Source organism: Anabrus simplex, chromosome 2, assembly GCF_040414725.1.
Source record: "Anabrus simplex isolate iqAnaSimp1 chromosome 2, ASM4041472v1, whole genome shotgun sequence".
Lineage (NCBI taxonomy): Eukaryota > Metazoa > Arthropoda > Insecta > Orthoptera > Tettigoniidae > Anabrus > Anabrus simplex.
The window spans coordinates 1088853251-1088879751 of record NC_090266.1 but is presented as its reverse complement, the minus strand read 5'-3'; the positions used below and the strand labels follow the sequence as shown (position 1 = coordinate 1088879751).

The window sequence follows — 26501 nt, the reverse complement described above, 5'->3', positions numbered from 1 at the left end:
AAACTTTCTTGATCTAATCTTTCGTTTAGCTACAAAACAGGTTTTCCTTTCTCCTGAAAAGTAAGGATTTTGGAATGTGTACCCTTTTCAACTCGCCGATTCAATTACAATTGCTTACGTTTTCCGTACTACCCCAGTTAGGAGCTTTTGATATTTTCTTAAGCTTTTCCATTTCTTTTTTAGCGTCCATTACACAAGCAAGCTGAAGAAATGTTGATATCAATATAAGTCAATTTCCAGCTGTCTCACGGAATGAATTTGAATAACTATAAAAGAAATGATGGTTGAGCGTATGTTTGTGTAATAAGGTGTTACTGCTTAATAGACTTTAAATTGCGAGTTTATTATACATTATCTGCCTCTACAAAGATCTTAGATCTTTCTCAAATTTGAGTATAAGGGACATATTCCTTGACATAAAAAATGGTATAACTTGAAAACCGTACGTAATATGATTTCCATACTTTGTAGTTGAAGACGTAGAAATATGATGTATAAATGCCTAATAGAAACTTTTTTGATCTAACCTTTCGTTTAGCTACAAAACAGGTTTTCCTTTCTCCTGAAAAGTAAGGATTTTGGAATGTGTACCCTTTTCAACTCGCCGATTCAATTACAATTGCTTACGCTTTCCGTACTATCCCATTTAGGAGCTATTGATCTTTTCTTAAGCCATTCCATTTCTTTTTTTGGCGTTCATTACACAAGCAAGCTGAAGAAATGTTGATATCAGTATAAGCGAATTTCCAGCTGTCTCACTTAGTGTTGTCACTGCCTTTTCGATATGCTGTGCTACTGTGCGACTTTCCGGAAAGTTTTGCTCGTAGATAACCAGCAGAAGCGATCATAAAGGCGGTGAACGTGCGAAATACGCCAGTGAACTGCAGGAAGAGATTCCTACTCCTTGGAACGAGTGTATACGTGCTGTGTAGTAATACAATGCGTATACCTCGTTTATTAGTAAGAAAAATGTAAAACGCTTATACAGGGGTTATTCACTGTATAACTAAACAAGTGTTAAACAACGGTATAAGGACTTTTTATTAGTAAGACCCTTTGAGTATAATTTAGTATGTAGAGATTTTATTGCCCACATATGGATGTACCATGCGCTTCTACCCTGAGCTAGGCCGAATTTAAGACAGGATATGGGTACGGTAGCCTACAGTATGCCAGTCTCAGTTTTAATTCTTTCACCCCTTAGCAACCCCTTGAAATACATTAACCACTCCTAATCACTTATGCTTACTTGATAGCTGCTTTTACATTATTTACATATTGTACTAATTCTTTTCCGTACTTCCTTAGTTTCATCTTCGTTACAATACTTATATAATTTACCTCTTTGGCCTGCCAGTTCCTTTTATTTTTGCTCATTAAATCGTTGTATTCCTTCCTCTTTTTACAAAAATCTGCACGTAAATCCTGAGATCCCTCATTTCTGTACATTTTTAATGCCTTCATCACTTCATTTTTCTTTTCTTCACACTCATCATATCATAAGTTTTGTTTATATTCCCTTCTCTTTCTCACTACCATTTTTTACCAGCTACTTCTATTGATCTTTCAACTATTTTTATTGCTTTTTATCCTCTATCATATTCTCAATACCTAGCTTCAAAATTTCAAAGGTTTTCCCCCCATAATAGTCCCTAAATTCGTCTCTGTGTTCCTCACTCCACCTGTACCTTACTAATTTTCTCTGTACATAGTTAAGACTATGTTTTTCTTCCGGTTTGCCTTTGTCTCTCAGTAATCGAACAGTAACTGGGAAATGATGAGACGCAGTCCAATTTTTTACCTGAATGTCCTTAACATAATTTAGAGCCTCCCGAGATGCCAACACTAAGTCTGTAGCACTCCCTCCAGACTCAACTATGTTAAGATTCCTGATTCATCCCCCAACCACACCCCATTCAAAATATACAATTCCTCTATCCCGCACATTTCCAGTAATTTCTCTCCATTTTTGTTACACTCTTTGTCTTTACTTCTCCTTCCTTCTATGAATATTTCATCCATTTCTCTATCGTATAATGGACTCTTTTCGCCCACCCTTGCAGTGAAATCGCCAATTATAATTATTCCTGCTTCTTCATGTTTTAATTATGGTTTACAACTTCAACAAGATCTTATAGGGAAGTTTTATTCTCAAAGGGGACCCTGGTGGGTGGTTGTAGACAAAACCTATGAAAATATCTCTCCCATTCTGATTTCCTTTCTTCATTTTTACCCAAATCATTTCCTCACATTCTGATTCCCACAGCTCTACCCGATTGCATATTTCATCTTTTACGATCACTGATATCCCACCCGGGTAATGCCTTTTCAGGCTCCTTTTATGTTTTGTTCTACTCCAGACCTTAAAAACCTGTATTTGTACATTGTGACCCCCACCCCGACAACCATGTCTTAACCATCCCAGTAATCTCATTATCTCGCATTAGATCTCTTAACTTCATAATTTCCCAGTTTTCTCACTATACCCGTGATATCTATTAATCCCACGACCCAGTCTAGTTATTTATTCGTGGATATATCTGCTGAAGCCAAGGCCTTACTTCTTGTCATCGTACTTTTTCTAAATGTATAATGGCTCCACTTGGGGAGCTAACTATTTCCTCTACCAACCCTCTGGATACCCAGATCTCATCAAACCTTTTTTATCCCAAATGTAAAAGACTTAGTTACAACACCATTGAGACTAGATGTTTTTCATCCTTAAGAGAATAAAAACCTTCCTTGGTGCTTTATAGTTCATTGTTAATTGTCAGTTTAACAACTATTTCAGATCATTATAACAAATTTATTCCAATCATCCACTGTAATAATTTTTGGACTGGTCCTTATTTCAGAACACAAGCTAATTCTGAATTCTGACCAACACACCAAACCCCTTAATGAATATTTTTAATGAAACCTTGAAACTGAAATAACCCTAAACCTTTAACTGAAATAATTTGCTTTTAAATCAGTAAGTTATATCATCACTTTGAATATAATGACTATGACTATAAGCACTACAAGCTCTTATTAATTCCAGATCTAAGAATTTATAGCTAACTTCATTATTTCAGATATAATTCCAGTAAATCTTAGGCATTTAAGAGTAACTGCTTCAAATCATCATAGATCTCAACCTAATCATTAGTCTTTTCAGGATACCTACTGAAAAAAAGTCGTTAATGAATGCTGACAATGATTTATGCACAAATCAAAATGAAGCCTACAAATGTTTATAAAAAAAATTCATTTATATGGTTTCTGAAATAGCTCAAGCATTTTGATTACCCAGAGGAGCAAATATATAGTTAGCCTAATCCTAACTATTTAAAAATATAATCTGCCCTATGTTCTATCTTTTTCTTGTGAGGATGACAACTTAATGAACATTGGCTTAGAGAAGAGGATGTCAGTTTAAATGTAGCATCAGGATATGAGATAGTGGCAAATTATTGTAGAAGAAAAAATGTACATGAAGGTGCAGCTATTTTTCTAAAATTAACCACGATATACACCATTAAGCATTAAGTCTTGATACATTTTGTGAAGAACAATTATTTGAGGCAGCGGGTATCAATCTCTAATACAAAATTGATAATTATTTATTGTACTCTGAATACAAATGTTAATATTTTCATACAATGCCTGTCTAGACAATAAGTTATAATCACAAATGTACATAAAAATTATCTAATGTTTGGGTTTGTAAACTTCTATTGTCTGACCAAGTTCTCTGGCCTAAATTTCCACTTACAAGTCAGGGAGCATATAATACTACGCAGATTTTGATGATGATGATGATGATGATGATGATGATGATGATGATGTTTGTAGTTTAAAGGGGCCTAACATAGAGGTCATTGGCCCCTAATGGTACAAAATAAAATGGCAACAAAAAGTTCAAAATCATCCACTGACCAAAATAAGAAAATGTCATGAAGAATGAATGGATGGACATGAACCCAAACAAAGCAAAAAAAACAATAAACAAACAAACAAAAAACAGTGGATCTGACGCAAAAAAAAAAAAAAAAAAACATCATAAATAATAGTATTACTGACCAAAGGACCACTTATAAAGCATCATCCTGAATCAAGGATGCTTGATGTCTAAAGGGGTCCAAAATCCATGTCTAAGGCCTCGCAGAATGGTACATGTCGCGAGTAAAGTAGAACCATTTAATTTGTCATGTTGGGGTACTAATCAAAAGTAGCAAAGACTCACGGTGTTCCACACAAGATGGTACTACTTACAAGTATTGTACTTTGTACAGGTAATGCAGACCTATGGTGTTTCTCACAGAATGGCGCCACTCATAGCCAACGCAAACCGATGAGGTTCCTCACCTAGGTATACTAGTCATGGGTGCCGGTATTCCTGTGGTGTTCCTCACATAGTGGGTACTAATCACAGGCAACGCAGACCCACGGTGTCACTCCTATAGTGGTACAACTCACAGGTAGGCAGATTTTAGTGTTTTAGGTAATTAAATGATGAAAATATCACAAGGTTGAGAAGAAATTAATGGAAACAGACTGGCAGAATGAAATTTTAAACTGCAGCAGCATCCCAGAAAGATTTGAAAAATTTATAGTTAAAATAAGGTCTTTTAAGCTCTAAAAAGTAAGTGTAAAGCTGTCTGAGCAGTTAGAAATAAGAAAATAGGAAGGTAAGAAAGGAATATCTTGAATTATTTTTTCGTGAACTCAATACAAAACATTACCAGTCCTGGTAATTTATAGGTAGAGATGAGACTCAACACACCACTATGCCTACAGTCATGGATATGTTAGCTAACCAGCAATACCAAGGAGATAATTTAGCTGACAGATCAAAGTTTAGATAGGGAGAAATTACACTTGGTTGTATTGTTACAGAACTTAGTAATTTTAAAACAGAAGGGGTTTCTCCAACTACATTTTAACTCCCTGACTACACTCAAACAGGGTACTCAAGGAAGGGTTTTTCCAGACTGCCTGAAGATTACAAAGATAGTTCCAGTGTAAAAGGGGATAGAAATAGTCTAGGCAGCTAACCAACTAACTTGTTCCAATCTTATAAAAAATAATAGAATATTGTAAGAAAATACAACTTCCAAAATACTTTGAGAATAACAATTCAGTTTCAGTGTAGAGAAATCAACCACTAAAACTGTAGAATGCATTATCTCTGAAATAATATATTAGTTCGAGTCCCACACAATTTTTTAATAATTTGCTTTGCATCACACCAATACAGATAGGTCCTATGGAAATGATGGGATAGGAAAGGGCTAGGAATGGGAAGGAAGGAACCATGGCCTTAATTATGGTACACTCCCAGCATTTGCCTGGTGTGAAACTGGGAAACCACAGAAAATCTTCAAGGCTGCTGACAGCGGGGTTTGAACTTATTACCTCCCAAATGCTAACCAAGTGCTACGTGACCCAAACCGCGCAGCCACTCTGTTGGTTCCCACACAATTACTTGTGCCACACTTATTGATCTGAGCAAAGCTCTTGATACAGTATCACATAAGATACCAATTTATAAATTTAAGCACTATGGAATCACGGGTCTCCAATCATCATTAATTAAATCTTTTCTCACAAACAGAAGCCCAAAGGCAATTTTTGACAACCAATAACTGAGGTTACTCTATATAACAACAGGAGTGGTCCAAGGGTCAGTAGTAGGGCCATTCCTTTTTTCTTGTAAGTATTAATGAATTTCCTGAGAACCTATCAAGCAAATCTGTACCTTATGCAGATGATGATATTCTCATAACAGCAGATAAAGAATTAGAAAATATAATTCAACAGGGAGAGGTTTCAGGAGTCATTTGCATGATTAAATGGGAATAAAATTGTCTTTAATCTAAGCTATACAACTAGGGAGGACAGCAACAAGTCAGTGAAAATATTACTATTCCATTTAGACTCAAACTGAGCTGGAATTATCATACACAACCACCATGTAAGAAACCATCCTGAGTTAATTTTTTTGTGAAAACTGAAGAAATGTGTTGGTAAACCTCGAATAATGTCTGCTTACTATACTTTTTTTCACATGTACAGTATTGAAAAATAATGTGGGGGAATTACATGGGGTTTCAGGATGCTTTTGTATGGCAGAAGAAAGTCGGGTGCATACAGGTAATGTAGGTGCACGATGTAGTCTTAAAAACCTCTAATATTGATGGCTACTTGTTTGTATTTTTTATTTTTTTTACTAGACACAAATACAATATTTCATAATATGTACACAGTAATTCACAATTGACAATTGATCCATTGAGCATTGAATAAACTTGCACAACTCAACTCCGTTGAACTCTCAATACCAATATCACATCACTACAACTCACTACATAAGTCATACAAAAATGGTTCACCTCCATATAAGTTAGTTAAGATGTGTAAGTATGTGGATATATTACGTGCAAGTATAGCAAATTATGTAATACAGAATATATTCTAAGGGGCATGAATAGGAAATGATTTATTAAGTTATCACTATAGGGGCATGAATAGGAAATGATTTATTAAGTTATCACTATTGAGAGAGAAATCGATCTGGTTAATTTAGCTATATTCAGTCTTGATTAAGCTAGCAAATGGAACGGATGTGCTGAGTGAGTGCTGCGTAATGGGGAACACTGTAACAATACAGAGCTGCGATAGGAAGTTGGCAGAGTAGATGGAAGAGTAATGACTTAAACGATAAGAAAATGAAGGATATGAAAGAGAGTTTAATGGCAGCTCTGCTTGTAGCAGTGGTGGTGGCAGTGTTGCTAATGATAGGGGGAGTGGAGACAAACCCAGGACCAGGACAAGGCAATGTGGGCGCTCTTGGTTCAGAAGAAATTGAAGCAATAAAGGAGCTGGTGAGGGAGGCTTGTCAGGCAGACCATGTACGGGATCTGTTAACGAAACAGACTGAGGATATCAAGCAATGCATCAAGGAGGAGATGAAAAATCTAAAGGGGAAGGTGGAGAACAGAGAACAGGTAGAAATACTACAAAAGAAGGTCAAAAATTTGGAGGAGGAGCTGGCAAAGGTGAAGTTGGAAAGTTTTAATGGTGAGCAGGAAAGAAGAAGGAAACTTTTATTTATGGAATACAAGAAGGAACTGGAGAAAATAAAGTGGACTTGGTGTATAAGGTGGTGGACGTGGTACAAAACAAAATGAAGATAAATTTCAGCGAGGTTGACATTGATGATGTTTACAGAGTGGGGAGAAGGAAGGGAAATAGGCCCATTAAAGTGTTGCTATTATCCACCCTGATCGCGGATATTGTGCTAAGGAACGCTAAAAGGGGAGGAAATATGGCTGAAGAGTGATATAGGGCAGTGAAGCAATTAAAGAGCTGAGAATTCTGAGAAAACATCTTTGGTTAGCAAGAAAACAAGGTTTGAGAGCACATATTAGAGATCGTCAGTTGGTAGTTGGAGACGGCCGGTGGTCACGTGTGTGAGGAGTGAAAAAGCTCCAGGAAATGGATGACGGACATCAGCAGATTAGCGAGCAAGTTGCGGGTGAAGGTGAAAGGAAAGTTAAAGCAAGTGCAGAGTGTGCTGACGCAGTAGTGAATAACTGTGACGAAGTGACCGAAGTCCAGTGCTCAGAGGAGGAAGGAGCATCGAGTAGATGACCGAGTGAGGAGGGGTTGGTGCTGCCTCACGCAAGTGGAGCTGTGGAAGGAGAAGAAAGAAGACGACGAGAAGGTTTGGGTAGGGGAAGGAGTCTAAGCTTAAAAGACTTATGGAGTAAGAAAATCAAAGGACAGGATGACAAGACCAGTAAGGAGAGTACCAAACTGAATAAAAAGGAAGAAGGGGTAGGTGAAAGAGAAGGAGTGAGGGTAATGAGAAGTAGAATGATCAACACAACAGAAGGAATTAAATTTAAGAGTGGAAGGGTAGAAGATGGAGAGGGGAATAAATAACTATATTGGAAAATAGGATTTGTAAATATTGAAGGGGTTCTAAGTAAATTGTGAAACAGGGGAGTGATAAAAGTAGTGGAGAGCTTTGACAATGTGGCCCTTTTGGAGACATGGCTAGGAGAAGGAAGGAATTTGACCTGGAAAGGGTTTGTGGTAAGAAATATAACTAAGAAAAAACGGGGGAGGAGGGGAAGATATTCTGGTTGAATAGCATTACTAATAAAAGAAGAAATATGCGACAGGATTGAAGTTTTAGACAATCAGGTGGAAGGGGTGATTTGGGTAAGGGTTAACCTAGGTGGGGGCGAGCCAAAAGAGGTATACCTGGCCTTTTTGTACAACCACCCCAGTGGTTCTGTATATGCAAATGATAGTTTCTTTGAAGAACTGATAGTGGAAATTAGTGGGATAAAGGAGAAATACAAAGAAGCGGGGATGATATTGATGGGCGACTGGAATGTGAGAATAGCGAACTTAAGCCCCTTATATAATAAAGAGGCGAAAGGAATCAGAAGGAGTGAAAGAAGGAGTGAAGATAAGGGAGCAAATGGGTATGGACAGAAACTGCTTGAATTATGTTCGGCAAGCAATTTATACATTCTGAATGGATGGTGGATGGGGGATAACGAGGGGGAGTTGACATATATCACAAAACAAGGCGGGAGTGTTAATGACTTGGTAATCAGCTCGGAGGAAATGTTGGAGAACATAAATAAAATGGAAGTGATCAACTGGGCTTAATCGTATCATGCCCAGATATCTATAAACCTGAGGAGAGGGGAACATGGGGATAGGTTGGGAAAAGGAACGAGTGATAGAGAAAAGGGCACGAGTCTCGTTAAATATAAATGGACAGAGGAGACTAAAACAAGACTTGACGGGTATTTACAAAATGAATTTCAAATTATTAATGTAGGGTGCGAAGTAGCACTGAGATGTAATAATGTTGACACGGCCTTAGAGCTAGTGGAATACCCCATTAAGAGGGTAGCAGAGGTGATACGTCATAGGGGGAAAAGGGTTGAGGAGACAGAGGGGTGGTTCGATAGTGAGTGTAAGGGATTTAGGAGAGAAGTTCTGAGGGCACTGAAAGACTTTAGGAAGCATGGAGGGGGAGAAGAAAGGGAAAGGTTTTGTAGACTGAGGTGGGAATACAAGGCCAAGATAATAGAAAGGAAAAATTATGGAAAAAGGAACAAGTAGAGGCGATCAATAGGGAATGCAAAAGTAAGGAAGGGGAAAAGGTATGAGAGAGAATTAACAAAATTAATAGGGGCAGAGGAGGGATAGTAAACCTAAAATTGATTACAAAATAAGGATGGAATATTTCTGTAGACTGTTAGGAGGAAAGGATAGATGGAAGGGGGATAGAGGGATGGAGGCGACTGGGTAGGGGTTGGAAGTAGGGAATTACGAGTTGGACAAAGATGGTGCTTGGCTTGGTGTTTTAAGGGGCCTAACATCGAAGGTCATTGGCCCGTTGGACAAAGAAATAACAGGGGAAGAGGTTGGAAGTGATAGGCAAAGCTAAAAATAGAACGGCTGGGGGTAGGAACGGAATAACAAATGTATTTTGGAAAGAAGCGATAAAGAATGATAGGATGAGGGAGTGTGTAGTGAAGTTATTTAATAAAGTGTTCGAAGGTACCAATTTTCCGAAAGAGTGGAAAAAAGGTATCATATGCACTATATATAAAAAGAAAGGAATGAGGAGCAACCCCAGTAACTATAGGGGTATAACTCTATTAGATGCGTTGAGTAAAGTTTACACAGGTGTATTAGCTGAATAGACTGAAGAGCTGGTGGAAGAGCTGTCTATTTTATCAATCTACCAAAGTGGATTCAGGAAGGGACGTAGAACAATGGATAATGTGATGATAGTGAAGACAATAATTGATAAGTATGTGAGGAAGGAAGGAAGCAAAGTGTATATAGCAGCGGTGGATTTTGAAAAGGCATTCGACACAGTTAGTAGGAAGGCGCTGCTTGAGAGATTGGGTAGGGTGGGAATTTCCAAAAAGATGAGACGGGCTATTGGGGCCATATATGAGGAAGTGTACTGTAGTATAAAATTAGAAGAAGGGGTTGTGTGTGGTCTAATCGAATCAAATGTAGGTTTAAAACAGGGCTGCAAATTATCTCCCATTCTTTTTTTTAATCTTTATCAATGACATATTAGAAGGGCATGGGAGGAAGTGGGCGAGTCCTGTATTGGGTGATATAGAGATCCCTGGTCTGATATTTGCAGACCATGTATTATTGATGACGTTGACAGGGGAGGTTTACAGAAAAGTTTAAATAAGGTTGCGGATTACGCCACGAAGTGGTCGTTGAGAGTAAATAGTACTAAGACAAAGGTAATGGTATGTAGGAAAAGCAGGAATGGGAAAACAAAGAGGCATTGGGTGATAAATGGGGAGGTAATAGAGGAGACAAATAAGTTGGAGTATTTGGGGGTCTGTATAAGTAGGAATGGCAAATGGTCCGAACAAATTAATCAGGCTAAGTGGAGGGGGATAGCAGCACTTTCAGTTATAAGAATATTGGAAAATAAATTCCCAGGGATCGATTATAAAATTCAGAAAATGGTATTTAAAACAGTGGTTCTAAGTAGGGTGTTATATGGAGCAGAAATATGGGGAGTTGAAGAGGATTGTATTATATTAAATCAGATTGTTAGTAGATTTGGAAAAATTGTATTGGATCTCCCAAATTGTACGGCAAACGCAGCGGTCAGAGTCATGTGTAATGTGTGCTTAGAGGTTGATATCGTGAAGACAGTGTTGGGGTACTTGAGAATATTGGTAACAGGAGAGGGTAGTCTTCTCCTACAAATGGTCTACCGGCACCAAATGAAGAGTTCTTATGGAGACTATTGGGTTGACAAGGTGAAGAATATCATTGAGAGGTTGGGGTTAGGAACTTATTGGGGGACGGATTGGGAAAGAAAAAATGCAGTTTGTTGGAGGAACACGTTAAAAAGGATTAAAGATATTCACTTACAGGTGCTGGAGACTGATTGCGAAAGAAGAACGTCCCTAAACATGTTTATTAAATTCATACAAATAGTAAGTGTAAGAATAGATAATGTGAATAGATTAGAGAGAAGAGCGATCATTTGGTGGATGTTTGGTACTCACAGAAATAAAGGGTGGACAAGAATGAACGATAACTCAATTTGTTTATTGTGTGGAGAGGCAAGGGAGGAGTTAAGTTTGTTAATAGCATCTAAGGGAACTCGTGCAGAGAGAGAGAGAGAAATTCATGAGCGAGGGACAATTGGAAGCCATGAAAGTGTTGGACAATGACCAGAAGATTAACTGGATAGCGAGAGAGTGGAAAGAACCTGGTAACTTAAACAAGTTTTTAGAGGCTATCAAAAAATGCTGCATTAAGAAGTTAAAAGAAAATGAAATTAATAGAGTGTTGTGTGGCAGATGTATATATTGTTCTTCCTATCATAGCGAATGTGTTTCTGAGATGATAGGTCAGCAGGGAGTGACGAGATAAGCAGCAGAGAATTAAGATCCTCACATTGCTGGATAGCAGAGTGGGGGGAGATAATGGGTGTGCACGAGCGGCGGCCTATGGCAGAGCTCGGCTGCCTGAATCTGTTGGAAGACTCGGTCAGCTGACCAAGGGCTCGCCGCTTGGACATACGTCCATTGTAGAGACTGCTATAGTTAGCTTTTTCGTTTGTTTTTTGCCTTGTTTGCCGTGTTGCCGAAGATTTATTCAATCTTTTTTTTTTTTTTTTTTTTTCATTGTTTACATCTTGTTTTGATTGTATTGTGGGTTGCTTTCTATATGTTTTCCTTTTGGGTTGTTCTCTCTTTTATTTCTCTGTAAATATTAATTTGGTTGAAAAACTGTACAATCTGGAGAAATAAATAAACCTACTAGCTGTGAGCTTGCATCCGGGAGATAGTAGGTTCGAATCCCACTATCGGCAGCCCTGAAGATGGTTTTCCGTGGTTTCCCATTTTCACACCAGGCAAATGCTGGGGCTGTACCTTAATTAAGGCCACGGCCGCTTCCTTCCAACTCCTAGGCCTTTCCTATCCCATCGTCGCCATAAGACCTATCTGTGTCGGTGCGACGTAAAGCCCCTAGCAAAAAAAATAAAATTAAACCTACTAAAAAAAATTAGCTATATTATGAAACCTTGTTAGTTTATGTTTTTTAAAAACTATTTTTCATGGAATTTTGACTTTGTCTATTACAATGCATGTTTTTAATGACAATAAATCAAGCAAGTGACGGTGCAGATTGCATCATGTAGCTATCAGCTTGCATGCAGGAGATGGTGGGTTTGAACCCCACTGTCAGCAGCCCTAAAGATGGTTTTCCGTTGTTTCCCCATTTTCACACCAGGCGAATGGCAAATCCTGCGGTTGTAGCCACAGTTCATTCCTTCCCACACCTAGACATTTCCTATCCCATCGTTGCCATAAGACCTATCTGTGTTTGTGCTATGTAAAGCAAATTGTAATAATAATAATAATAATAATAATAATAATAATAATAATAATAATAATAATAATAATAATAAATTCTGTTCTATTCTAGTCTAACTGTTCAGTTCCTAATGTACCAATCATTCTATAGGAAAGGACAAATAATTCTCTTGGTTTATTGGAAATGAATCTTTGAAAAGATGTCAACACTGGTATTTCTTTTAGTCATTTGATAGTCTAAATATAATATTCCAAGTTCCTAAGCTATACATTTATGTCTACAATGTATTTATTAGTAAGAAATTATAGCTATCTGGGTGGCTCCTTACCTTTCAATGACCCGGCGATTATAACTATCAGCACAGTCACTATATTGATTGTGGTGAACGCGTTGTTCAGATAGGTTGATTCTCGCACACCTACTGATAGTAGCGCTGTAGAAGAAAAAGTAGAATGAGATAAAATATCAATTTAAAATTCAGTACCGATACATCTTAGAAAATTTTTGACAAATGAACGGTTTATATCTGAACCCTATATTGATAGATGTTTCATACATTGTCACAATAATAATAGTAATAATTGTATGATCTCAGATACAGTGTGCAAGTATTTTGATTTTATGCCATCTAGGCTGTCTCATGGTCAGGCCCCGCAGTGTAGGGGGCAAAGCGTCCGCCTGTCACCCGGCGGCCCCGGCCAGGTCAGGGTTTTTTAATTGTAATGATTAATAGTCTATCCCTGGCCTGGGGACTGGGTGTTTGTGTCGTCCTTAATATTCCTTTCCTCACACACAACATTCCACACTACCACCATTCCAGTTACACGCAGGTTCATACGATATGGTGCCAGTAGGGGCAAAAGATCCACATGGGTTGACGCCCCGAACAAATAGCTTTAAAAAAAAGGCTGTCTCATACCCTTTTACACACCAAATGTGTCATCAGATACTGTTTACAAGCCAATACAGTATGACATGGAGTGCCGAAATTCCAACTATCTCTACCGATTTTGAACCCATCAACTTCTATGGAAGTTACAAATGGGCGCCAGACGAAAGAACGGCATAGCCTTTTCCTAAAATAGTGACCAACCCAGGCTGATTCAGAATTTGTGGTAATTAAACATTCAAAGCATGTGCGAGGTGTAACTTTCCTCTTTCTAATACTTGTTTCGCAATTTACCATGAACGAAACTGAATTCTAATGTTGGTTATGTGATCTATTTGTGTGTTCTTCGAACAAAATAATATTGTTGTGAAAGGAAATCTGAACTCAGTTTTTTTTCTATATGATCTAGTTACGACTTCTGCGAAAAAATTTTCTTCTTGTAGAACGGAGCGGTAACCATTATTGTTGTGAAAGTGCTCATTTTATAACTATATACAACGTTGTTAGTGTACAACTCCTTTGCTGAATGGCCTGCGTGAGACCTTCGGTTCAGAGGGTCCCAGGTTGAATTCCCGGCTGGGCTGGAGATTCTAATCGCGTCTGATTAATTCTTCTGACTCATGAACTGGGTGTTCGAGTTCGTCCTCACACCATCCTCTTCATAATCAGACAATACACAACACTGTCAACCACCACAGAAACACGCAATAGTGATTACATCCACATAGGTTTGGCTTCAGGAAGGACATCCGGCCGTAGAAGGAGGCCAAATCCACATCTGTGACAGTTCACACCCGCGACCCCACAAGCGTGGGAAAATGTGGCAGAAGAAGCAACAGAAGAAAAATACAACGTATGTTAGTTAAAAAATTAAAATGTTGTCTGGTAAAATTTCCGGAAAATATCACTACCATACCTCATTCTCGAGCAAGTGTTTATACAGGACCTAAATGAATGAAACTATTTCAGTTCGTATTTATGTCAGTAGAAGTTTATATTTAACATGCCTATTTCAAATATTCAGTCTGTGACCTAACAAATAATTTCGGCATAAATGGGTTAAAGAGTGTGGTACGAGAAAATCGTCGGGTTGTCTGGAGAAAGAATCACCAGGGAATTTGAAGGTGTTATCGAAGTACAGACAGTCCCGTGACTGTAGGTTGGGGATTAAGAAGATTAGGGTTCCACGGTCGAGCAGCTGCCTATAAACCAAATATTCCCCTTTAAATAAAAACCGTCGCCTGGCGTGATGTAAAGAGCGACGCCACTGGAGCAGTGGAAATAGACAATTTGGAGTGATGAATCGTTATAAATTATGGCAAACTAATGGGAGGATTTGGCTATTGAGAATGCCTAGGGAATGCTAGCTACCTGAATGTTTAGTACCAAGAGTGAAGTTTGGAGGAGGTGGCATGATGGTGTAGGGATGTTTCTCATGCAGTGGATTCTGCCCTCTAGCAGGACTGCATCACTATAAACGAAGAAGGATATCAATAAATTCTGAATGCTTTCGTAGTGTCTAGCGTAAAAAAAATAGTTCAGTGATCACCGTTGTTCATATCAACATGATAACGCTCCGAGTCATAAAGTGAGCTCTGCTGTAAGCCAGTGGTTTAAGGATACCAATTTTCTGCCACTGGACTGGCCCACCCATAGCCACGATGTAAACCCAATACAACACTTGTGAGATGAGTTATAATAGCAAATTTATTCCAGACCCTCAGATACATTTCCTAAAACACAGCAAAATCCACTGAAAATGACATACCGTAACAGATACATAATACATGATGCTGCTCTGATGCTGCTTCTCAACTCCGATAGATGGGATTACTGCTGTGTACCGAGTATAATAGCCTGACTGAATACTGGCGGGAAACAGCCGAGGAGTTAGAAAACTTTCTTCTTTACCATGCCATTCCTCTGGTTCATACATTTTCTGATGCAGCTGGTACGTAACACACTGATTCGTCATAGTATTCCAGCTATTCGGTCCCTACGCTGACGCGCTGTTTTGAATGAGCAGTGGGCACACTTAGTGGGCTCATTTAGTAGAGTAATTGTACGGCCTGGTTTAGAATAAAATTTTAGGCCTATTCCAGATTATAGCACCACAATGCATTAACTCAAAATTCAACCCTGAAAAGAGCCGTTTCTTAAGAAAAGCTTCTTCCACTTCATTTTACTCCAAATTAGCAGTGAAGAGGAGGTTTCTCCTCTGGCTTGGAGGAAATATTTGCCTCCAAGTCAGATAGATTTCTACACCGCCAGTGTAGTGAACTGGTACTTTCCGACTCATCGGGTACTCCTAGGAAACAAATTAGTAAAAGGGCATAGTTTTTGCTTTGGGAGTCGCCACTATTCGAACACCTCCCTGCCGAAAATCGACGAAGAGTGTTCACGGCTCACGGCTGTCATTCCAGCTCTGGAACTTTGGGCTGTTAGATCGGCAACTTAGTCCTGTTCGTTAAAAGTGAGAAAACTTGTGGTTTTTCATTTCATCGAGTATTTCATATGAAAGCATTGCTTTTAATCGCGCCATTACTCTTGACGTCATTGTAATGTATGTTCATTCCATTTGGGGAAAACCACTAAGACAGTCTTTCTGAGGATGTAAGGCAGGTGGAGAGCGAGTGTCCGCCATTATAATGAAAGCTCCCCAACCTGATTGTGACCGATAATATGCAAGCGGGTGTACAATTACAGTGAAAATTCCCTAACTCAGTCTTCATATGAGAAAAGATGTTTGGGGACTTCCCCATCGCGTTTCTAGGGTAACGTTAAGAGCTAAGCAATTTAATACAATCTTACTCACAATGTGTACACTACCTAACCTAGAATTCTGTATAGCATGTAGAATTGCGTAGCGAAGCACGGGTACATCAGCTAGTATGCTATAAATAGAGGCTAGTATTCTTCAAAAATTCGTCGTGCTGACCACACGACACCTCGTAATCTGGAGGTCTTCGGGCTGAGCAGCGGTCGCTTGATAGGCCATGGCCCTTCTGGGCTGTTGCGCCATGGGGCTTGGTTTTAATTCTTCAAAAATTTCTGTATAGCTGTGGCGCATTTTGTAGCGAGCAGAGTTGACGTTCTGGTTGGTAGCGGTTCGTGTAATTCTACTATTGTATTAGAAGTGTTTGTTGCTGGGAAGTACACAGTTCAAAAAAATTTGGGGGAATGTTTTGTAAGGTCTGATATGTGAACGTTAATTTGGTAGATGGGGTTCCAATGGTCGTACAGCATACCTTTAGACCTTAGCTATCGGTACTCAGGTTATATCAAATCGAAGTTATACTCGTCTGCAGATGTAGCCATGCATTAAATTGTCAGGTGACCCCTCAAATCAAAGTAAACAGTGATGCATCCGTGTTTCGTTGTGAGGCACACAGACTACTGCGGTCATATGAGCACATTGTACGTAAACCAGCTCATCCCATAAGACATTTTAACGAGGTTCAAGTCGCAAGGGCCGTCACTTTAATCCTGGAAGGATGGACTTTTCTTCGTGTTGCTGTGGATATCAATGTCTCTCCGTCAGTTATTCACCGCTTGTGGAATCGCTAAAATGAGACAGGCCAGTTCATAAGGAGGGTTGGACAAGGTTGTAGACGCATGACAACCCCACAGGATGACACATCTGACCATCTGTGCGTTGCAGCGTCGTTCAGAAACTGCCAGAAAACTGCAACAGGAGGGTCACTGGACTCACAGTGTCCGACCATACAGTAAGGAACAGGTTAAGAGAAGTGTCCTTATGACCCAGACGTCCTGTTCGAGTGCCCCGTTTAGCGCAGCAGCATCGCGCAGCTCGCTTTCCGTTTGCCCGTAACCACGTCAACTGGCAACTTCGCCAATGGAGACCTGTGTTGTTCACAGACGAGTCCAGATTTCCCCTGACACAGCGTGATGGACGTTAACGTGTATGGAGACGCCGTGGTGAGCAGTACATGCCAAATGTCCAGGAAGGCGACCGATTCGGACAAGGTTCTGTGATGATATGGGGTGGCGTCAGTACTGATGGCCGTATGGATCTTGTAGTCGTCCGTGGTAATCTTACCGCTGCGGGGTACATCGAGCAGATACTGCTACAGCATGTGTTGGTTGCTGCACACGGTGTTGGCCCTGAATTCGTACTCATGCACGGCAACGCCAGGGCTTGTGTGGCGCGCATCACCGGAGCTGTCTTGTGAGAACTGGACATTCAAGAGCTCGAATGGCCAGCAGTGAGTCCCTACCTTAATGCCATCGAGCATGTGTGGAATAGGCTTGACAGAAGTGTTCGTGGGCGTCCTGTTCCACCACAGACTATCCAAGACCTCGAACAGGCTCTCATTGAAGAATGGGACCTGATATCGCAACGTGACCTCCATCGACTCATAAGGAGCATGCCACGTAGGTGCCAAGCTGTGAGAAATGCATACTGAAGTTCTCCATCTGTGATAAAAATCCACCCTGGAGGACTGTTATCACTGTTTTCGCCACTATTTGGACATGTCCGTCTGTGTTCTGAAAACAAACGCGAATCCATCAATGTTCTTTTGTATACTTCAACGAGAAAGACTAAAGGTTTAGTTGGTAATATACCTGGGTGTGTTGTATTGCTTTGTGGAACATGACATACGTTCAAAAACATGTTCCCCTAATTTTTTTGAACTGTGTATATAGGTTGCACTGAAAAATTATATATTCTGGATTCTCCAACGATACTCTGTCACATGTACAACACGGGGTGTCGGCAACATGAATACGAAATAGATGACTGAGGAAGATACTATGATTGAATCTGATTCTGATGATTGATGTGATGTATCGCCTGTTCGAATTCCATTTATAGAACCAGGGCTTCGACGGTGGATGAGGCTGCATCTGGGAGTAATTATGTCCACGCTGTTTAGATATATTCCACTCTTCGTTCCACATGTCATGCTCTCGTCGTTTAACCCTAGAAATGAGGTCTAGTGAATGTGAGGTAGGCCCTCCATCTCAGAGGTTGGCCTGAATCTGCTGCTTGTTCGGCGAGGTTGTCGACATATTCGGTGTGGGTGATTCCGCTGTGGGCTGATATCCATAGAAGAATGACGCGATAGCTGAGTCTGTTGAGACGAGTGATTTTCTTTAGTATGTTGATAATCTTAACTGTTACGAGGTATCTGTGGAACAGCAGAGGTGAAAGAAGGTGCAGGGTGGAACAGGTCTCAACTACGAAATTAAAGTTAATTTAAAATAACAAAGGTTATATTTTCTTTTCAAGATCAAGAAATAACAAGTATAACAGGTACTCGGTAGCATATCAACAAATTAAGAATGTACAATTGCAATTGGTAAATGGATTTGGGCTTCGAGCCCAGACACGCAATCCTTGAGCAATGAGCCCAACTTTACCTATGTACAAAGTTCAACAAAGGGAAGAAAACCCCAATCATGCCAAGGAGCACTTGCTCCCGATTACCCAGTTAAGCCTGCTCGAGGCACACAGAAAATACATTTTTAAGAAAGAGCAACCCACTCTCAAAGTTCAAGCCAATTCAAAGGCCACACCAAACTCCACCTTCAAGCTGCCCTCCGGGCACACAAGAACAGGGGTAATGATACCCAACCTACTGAGGCCTATTGAGTAAAGAAACAGGTCAATTACATGGCCCAAAATTCCAACTTGACTGGAGGCGTAACTTGCACTCCAAATACACTTTTACCTATTTGGCGCTAGTCCGTATACACAAGGGCTAATCCCATACTAAAGAGGTGACTTGTATAAGAAGACTTTATTACATTTAAAAAAAACGAAGAAACTGTTGTAAAAACAAAGTCACCTCAAAACAATAGGAGGGGGAGCTCGAGAGGGTTAGCACACACTATCCCAATTTATAGTTAAAGAGCCGAAGTTTTACCAAGTGTCTATTACATTTTAAAGATGGGTTACATGGGAAAAGTTTTCGAACCTGCCCCGAGGGTTAAACTGCTGAGCTAGCAAGGAATAAAGTTATTAAACGGCCATTACCTTGAGGATGAACTGCTGCCCGACGAAAGAGGCGCTTCCCGCCCCCTGCTACATAATCACACCAGGAGAGATGTTACTGAAGTGGCCAGGAGACCAGAAAATCAGCAGTTTATATACCCTCGTGGAAAATTCGGGACGTTTCATGAATGATTACAACCCGCCCACAAAATTTTATTGGATAATGGCAAAAACTAATACACCAGACGAAGAAGAAACACCTTATTGGTGGAAAATTAATTGCAGAAATTCCTTATTGGTGAAATTCAAAACTGGTGGAAAGAGAAGTGTTGTACTGCCAACCCAAACAATGACTGAAATAAATTTAACAAAGAACAAACTTATGAATAGCAAATTTCTTCAAAAAAAATGTTCCTTCACTTCGCACAAGGGTGCGCAATAGTAGTTCTTAAGTAGTGCCATCTAGAAGAGAATGTTCACACTTCTTACTACAGAGAAAACAAAAACAAATCGAAACCGACAGAGTTCAGAACACTTCAAAATTTACAGTAGAGACATATTCTGAGAAACCTTAGAATTAATATGGTTGTTAAAGTTCAGGCTTTCTCCAGTAGAGGAGTTTCAACTGGCGCAATGTTTGAATTAGCGGCGTGGAGGTTTCATTAACATTGGGGTTTTCACACGAAATTGGTGTTAATAGAGTAGTTAGTACACTCAGTGAACCAGGGAGGACGATTAATCCTCATGGTGAGAAGGATTCAATATACAATTTGCTTTACGTCGCACCGACACAAGTAGGTGTTATGGGGACGATGGGATAGGAAAGGGTTAAGAGCGGGAAGGAAGCGGCCGTGGCCTTAAGTAAGGTACAGCCCCAGCTATTGCCTGGGGTGAAAATGGCAAGCCACGGAAAACCATTATTGGGGCTGTCGGCAGTGGGGTTCGAATCCACTGTCTGCCGAATGCAAGCTCACAGCTGCGCGACCCTAACCGCACAGCCACTTGCTTGGTGATTCAATATACATAAGGGCTTCGAAGATAGCTATTGCCTCCGCGGAGAATATAGAAGTATCAGGCGGAAGTGAGAACTGACAAGTTTCTTGAGTGCTGGGGCAGCAGAAAGTATATCCCACGGCGGCTGCGGACGGAATCTTAGAATAGTTAGTATAAATTTGCCGTGCTCGCGGCCAATTTATTAATATGTATTCTTGGAACATTTGTGGGGCTGTGTGTCTGTTGCAGAAAATAATTATATTCCATCCGGTGTACAGTAAGGAAAGATCATGTATTGTTGGTTGATTATTTGGTAGTTGTGGTTGAAAAAATCTGAAAAATGCTGGAAGATATTGTTCAGAGGAAGAATGTTTATTAACTGTGGTCATCCTCGATTTTCAACTAACCGCAAAAGTTGACGAAGATCACTGACTAGAGGGAAGCTGAAAGAGCTACATCGTTTCAGTAGAAACCTGTCTGATATTTACTGACGACGAATGTGATGAGGAAATTCGGACGCCTCTAGAAGGAGAGGATTTGTGGGTGTTGAATTCATCGCTCCAGTGCACCTCCGAAGGCACCAGTACTGAATGCAATCTAATTTCCTTAGAGCCCTTTTAGTTACACTTTGGTAAAAATATACAACCATTTTCTAGTCTAGATATTATTAGAGACTGGTAGAGCATTAATAAAACACCAGGGTGCGCACCTCACCAAGTTCGTGTTGAAGTTCGCGGTATATTTCTGGATTTCTCTATTGTTAAAATAAGTTTGTTGATATGGGTTGCCCATGTTAAACGTGTCACATACAAGGCCCAAGAATTTGACAGAAGGTTTGAATAAGAAGCCGTATGGTCCTAAGATGACGTTATAAATAGGTGGAAACAGTCGTTTGCGAGTGAATATCACTACTGACGATTTACTTGAAGATATTTCGAGTCCATTTCGCTGGAGCCAATGTTCTAAGGCCAGTACTGCCTGATGTAACGTATGCTTTCTGGAATCGAAAGAGTGTGCCATTGTATATAAGTAGACATCGTCAGCATATTGGATAATCGATGATGGGATAACAGTTTCCAAATCATGCATATAAGGCATACAAATATTGGACCGTGGACTGCACTTGGAGGGAGACGACGTGTGGATCTTCGTGGTCCGAGTAAAATGGGATGATGCTGAAAGTATAGCCATCTTTTATGTAGCATATTGTAGAGGCTCGCAACGAAATTAGCAGGAAGACCCAGTGTCAGAAGCTTGTAGACAAGAACTGGAATCTGAACATTGCCGTACGCCGCCGATATATCTACGAAGAGTGCAGTGAGGTGCTGTCTGTTTAAGAATGCAGAGTGAATAGCCAAGGTGAGAATAGCGTGAGTCATACGTCCCATGATTTTTGCGAAATCCATGTTGTGTACCTTGGAAGAGATGGTGTGCTTCCAACCATCATTCTAGTTGGTGCTGTATCATTCGTTCAAACGTCTTGCCTATATAGGAGGAAAGGGCGATCGTTCGATAGGAGAGGGGATTACCCGGTTCCTTTTCTGCTTTCAAAATAGGTATTACAATTTGAGTAGTTCAAGAAGGTGTTAACAACCTGTTGTGACCAAAATTCATTAATAATATCGAGAAGCATTTTTAAAGCAGCTAAGGGCAGATGTTGTAGCATTGGGTACCTTATCTGATCGATACAAGGTGATGTATTCGACAACATTTTAATTGCAAGCTGTCGTTCTGGAGAAGTGAATGGTGTGTTAAGAAAATGGTTTGATCGGTCTAAGTTGAAGCTTACTGGCTGAGGGACAGTAGACGGCGGAGTGAATCTATCTGGGAATACTGTGCAAAAGTTTTATTCTACCTCACTTCAGGAATGTCCATATCCTTGTTTAACGTGGAGCAAAATTGCTGGCAGCTATTCTTTTTCTGTTTCTTCAGAAATCTTTTAACATAAGCCGATGTTCTTTTATATTCAAAATGGAATTCAGGAATGCAACAGCGTGCGAGCACTCGGGATTCCACCAGACTGCCGGAGTATAGCCATTTACTTGACGAGGTTTGGCGTGGGGAACTGATCAACCAGCAGCGCGATTCATGGCGTCCATAAAGCAGTGATATCGATCTAGGGCAGTTGCATTGAGGGGAATCATTACGGCGTCTTCTTGCATTCGTTCACTAAAAATAATCCAAATAGCTTTGTTAATATTCCATTTATGTGCGGGAGCATAATTTGTGACTGTTAGTAGTGAGCTGTACACTGATTAGGATTGGGAAATGGTTAGAGCCCATAGGATCCTTAAGTGTAGTCAAATTTGATATCAGAGTTACTGATGTAGAACATATACTAATATCGACTGCAGAAGGTCGTTCGTACGGCGATGGTACCAGAGTAGGAGAGCGGTCATTCAAGGTAATCAGACAGTGTGCTTCTATGATTTGCAGCAAATAAACTCTGCGATTGTCTGAATACAAACATCCCTAGGCAGGGCTATGGGCGTTAAAATCACCGCATATTGGAGTTAGCTTGTTCAGAATGCTGTTCCATACGTCCGGCAGGACACGTGTGCATGGTTTACAGTATATCCAGAGACACGTGAATTCGAAATTTGGATGACGTATATAGGTAGCTATCACTTACATCGTTGGTGGTAGATTACAGGATAAAGATATAAACTACCGAGCTCGATAGCTGCAGTCGCTTAAGTGCGGCCAGTATCCAGTATTCGGGAAATAGTGGGTTCGAACCCCACTGAAGATGGTTTTCCGTAGTTTCCCCATTTTTCACACCAGGAAAATGCTGGGGCTGTACCTTAATTAGGGCCACGGCCGCTTCCTTCCCACTCCTAGCCCCTTCCTGTCCCATCGTCGCCGTAAGACCTATCTGTATCGGTGCGACGTAAAGGAACTTGTAAAAAAAAGATATAAACTGATAATTCAGGGAGGGGTGAACAAGTAGAGCTAATCCCCCTTTATCATCAGAATGATCAGTAAAGTAGTTGCGGAACTGTGTGTTTCACTGGCGGGAGCCATGTCTCAGAAATTATTTTATAGAGACTTTTAGTTCGAAGAGAGCATGCTCACGGCTTTCCTTGTCGGCAATGGCCGATCTAGCATTCCACTGTAGAATATTTATCACCAAAAGGAAAGGATAGGAAATGCAAAGTCTCAGTTGGTTAACGCTAAATTTAGCAACAACCCTTAGCTAATGAAGAGAGACTGAACATAACGACGAGTATAACAAATGTTATTAACATGATCGATTGCACTTAGGAGATTCGTGAACATGTGACGAAGGAGATCAAGCTGCAGAGCGCCTGGAGAAGCAGCTCGGGCTTCACAAATCACGTTCAAAACGAGTCGGATGATTTTCTCAATCAGTTGTTCATCTCGTGGTTTTATTACGTGGCTGAGAGGGGTACGGATTATGGGTTATCGGACTTAAAGGAAGGTGCTAGGGAATGTATGCTAGTTGATGTGATGGTGGGGAGTATGGACCTTGCGGAGGGCGGAAGCTGTGCATGGATATAGGTCTGGCGGGAATAATTGCCTGGCTGTTGTACGACATTTCCGGGGATGGGGGATTCAGCTCTGATACCTGCTGGTTGTCCTGAAACAGTCTCTTATCTTGCATAGTAATAGGCGCAGATACGGTAGTAAAAAGGATGTTGGTGCACTGGTGGTAACGGTGGGAACTGTGGTAATGGTAATGTACCAGCTATTTGAGAAAACCTAGATTGTTCTCGTATTCAGTAACGTCTGCTTGAATTGTATTAGAGTAAGCTGCGGCGTGTTTAGCTGATGTCTGTTGCTTGTGTACTGGACAGTTCCCATCTGTAGCGCAGTGTGGGCCTTGTTAGTTAGCACAGCAAGGCTCTGATTGCATGAGGCACGTATTACTTGTATGTGGTCCCGCATATCTGCCGCATCGAACCGTAGAAGAACGACACTGAGTTCGATGTCCGAAACGTAAACTTTTGTCACATGATAACAGGCTGAACATATGGCTGTACAGTACACCGGTAGCCGAGTATCACCACATGAGACGGTAAACGCTGTGCTCGAAATGAAATCAAGCAGACTGTAATTGGTATTCTATCGCGGTTGGTGTGACTTTACTTAGTGAAGCGTTTCACGGAGAAGACTGGGAAAACACTCTGAATCTCCCTCCGTATTTCTTCTTCAGTTAGTGTCGAATCAACGTTGCGAATGATACCTTACCTCTGAATCAGGAAATGAGGGATGTGCGCTTTTAGTAGTAGTAGTATTTATTTATGAACAAACAGGCTTTCCGCCCCATTACATGTTCACAAAGCAATAAGACACAATATTAATAATTATAATAAAAAAAAATAATAATAATAAAAATAATAATAAAATAATGATAATAATAATATAATACATAAAAATAAAATAATGATAATAGAGATAATAGGAATAAATAATAACAAAAATGATAACAATTCTGTAGCAGTCCTCGGCTCGAGGATCCAGCAAACTCATCACTTGTCCTTATGTCTACAGCAACTTTCGTCACATTCCTTTTCCCTGACCTACTCCCGATCAATACCAAAACATCGACAGTCAGCACTTACATTCTAACCAGCCATAACACAAACAAAAGTCCTCCACGTTCACAACAATAAATAACACAATCCTAACCCAGCAGAAAATCATAATAACTTACAATCAAATTTCAACACTGGTCTCCCTCCACACTTACCTTAAATACCACTTTTATTTCAATGCATTACTACCTCTCATGTTGCAACTTGACCATTATTTAGCCATGCTTGATCTCATTTTAAAACCCAAGCCATGCTCAGCATTACATTTGCTATCGCAACCACCACTCATTCCGTGTCCTTGTGGATTCAGCACATACGTCATCTTCATTGTCCTCTAATTTACTCTCTGTCCAAACCATAACAACCAACATTCCGCAATTGCCCTTCAATCCATCATACACTACATTTACCAACCCGCACTTAATACAATCATCTCTCCAACTCCAAAAGTTTCAGCAATAAATTAAACCATCTCATTACCAAACCATCTTCGCCTATACCAACACTTCTCCCACACCACATTTTTTTTTTTCGATAAATCTAAACTAATTCAGCAATAAATAAACCATCTACATACCAACTCCCGGATTCAGATACCACCTCTTATCCACAATTTCCATTCCAGATCCACCTCATATACCTTCCACAATACACCACTAAATCTAAATTTACAACATCTCAGATTTACAAAATAACACCGCTTAACACCGCTTCTCACCATATTTCGACCATAGTCCTCAATAACTGCGACCATTTTATACCACCACTTCTCCAACACCTCATTTCAGCAATATGACACATCTTACCTTAATCGTATCTAGATACCAGGCCATCTTCACCTTAAAATACCAAACACTCATATACCATCTCTTCACCAACACCACATTCCAATCTCTACCATCCAAAACTCTTGTCCCTCTTAACACTCACTTAGTTAGCATTAAATAAACCTCCTACCCAACCAAAAGCTAATACAGCTACCCTTCAATACCAACACATCGCTTCATATACCACCTCTCAATCTCATACCACACTATCATGCTATCCTCTCTCTTATATACATCAACAATAAATATACCACTTCACCATTGTCACATTTCGGCCTTCACAAATAATTACCATCATAACCTAATAAATTTACAGTGAATAACAATTACTGACATATCGTAAGACTTACCAATCAGCGTCAACTCCAAATATCACAATAAATATATCACTTCACCCTTACCACGTCTCAGCCTTCACAAATTATTTACCATATTTCAGTCTTCACAAATAGTTACCATCCTAGCCTAATAAAATTACAATGAATAACAATTACTGACATATCATAAAACAAACAGACCATGCCATCCTGTCCTCTTACCCAACTCCCCTAACTAAATACTCAGTCCCTATATACCCTAAACCATTAAAATTTTAACCTACTATCTCCTTCCCTTATACAGATAACTATTCTACCCCCCTATTCCCCTGCCCACCCTCTAACTCACTCTCCTTCATTTTACTCTCGCAGGCCTTTTTTGTCGCACAAAAATACCTGTTCAATTCACCCCCTTTTTCCCATTGTTTAAGAATCCATCTCAGTATTGCGTTCTCATCCCCTCTCCCCAGTACTTCCCGATTCTCGGCACTCAATAATCTATGTCTTAACCCCCTCGTTCCCTCACAGTCTCTTAGCAAGTGAAACTCATCATTCACATCTCCACAA

The 26501-nt window shown here is 40.1% G+C and overlaps 1 protein-coding gene across 2 annotated transcripts in view; it reads right to left on the bottom strand.

The window, feature by feature from the left end:
- The window catches only part of LOC136863303 (cationic amino acid transporter 2), a 282617-nt gene that overhangs the window by 55376 nt on the left and 200740 nt on the right, over positions 1-26501 (bottom strand). For both annotated transcript variants that reach the window (XM_067139685.2, XM_068225906.1), the window contains one exon: positions 12719-12823. In XM_067139685.2, coding sequence (XP_066995786.1) covers positions 12719-12823 — 105 coding nt within the window. The remainder of the gene's footprint in view (positions 1-12718; positions 12824-26501) is intronic.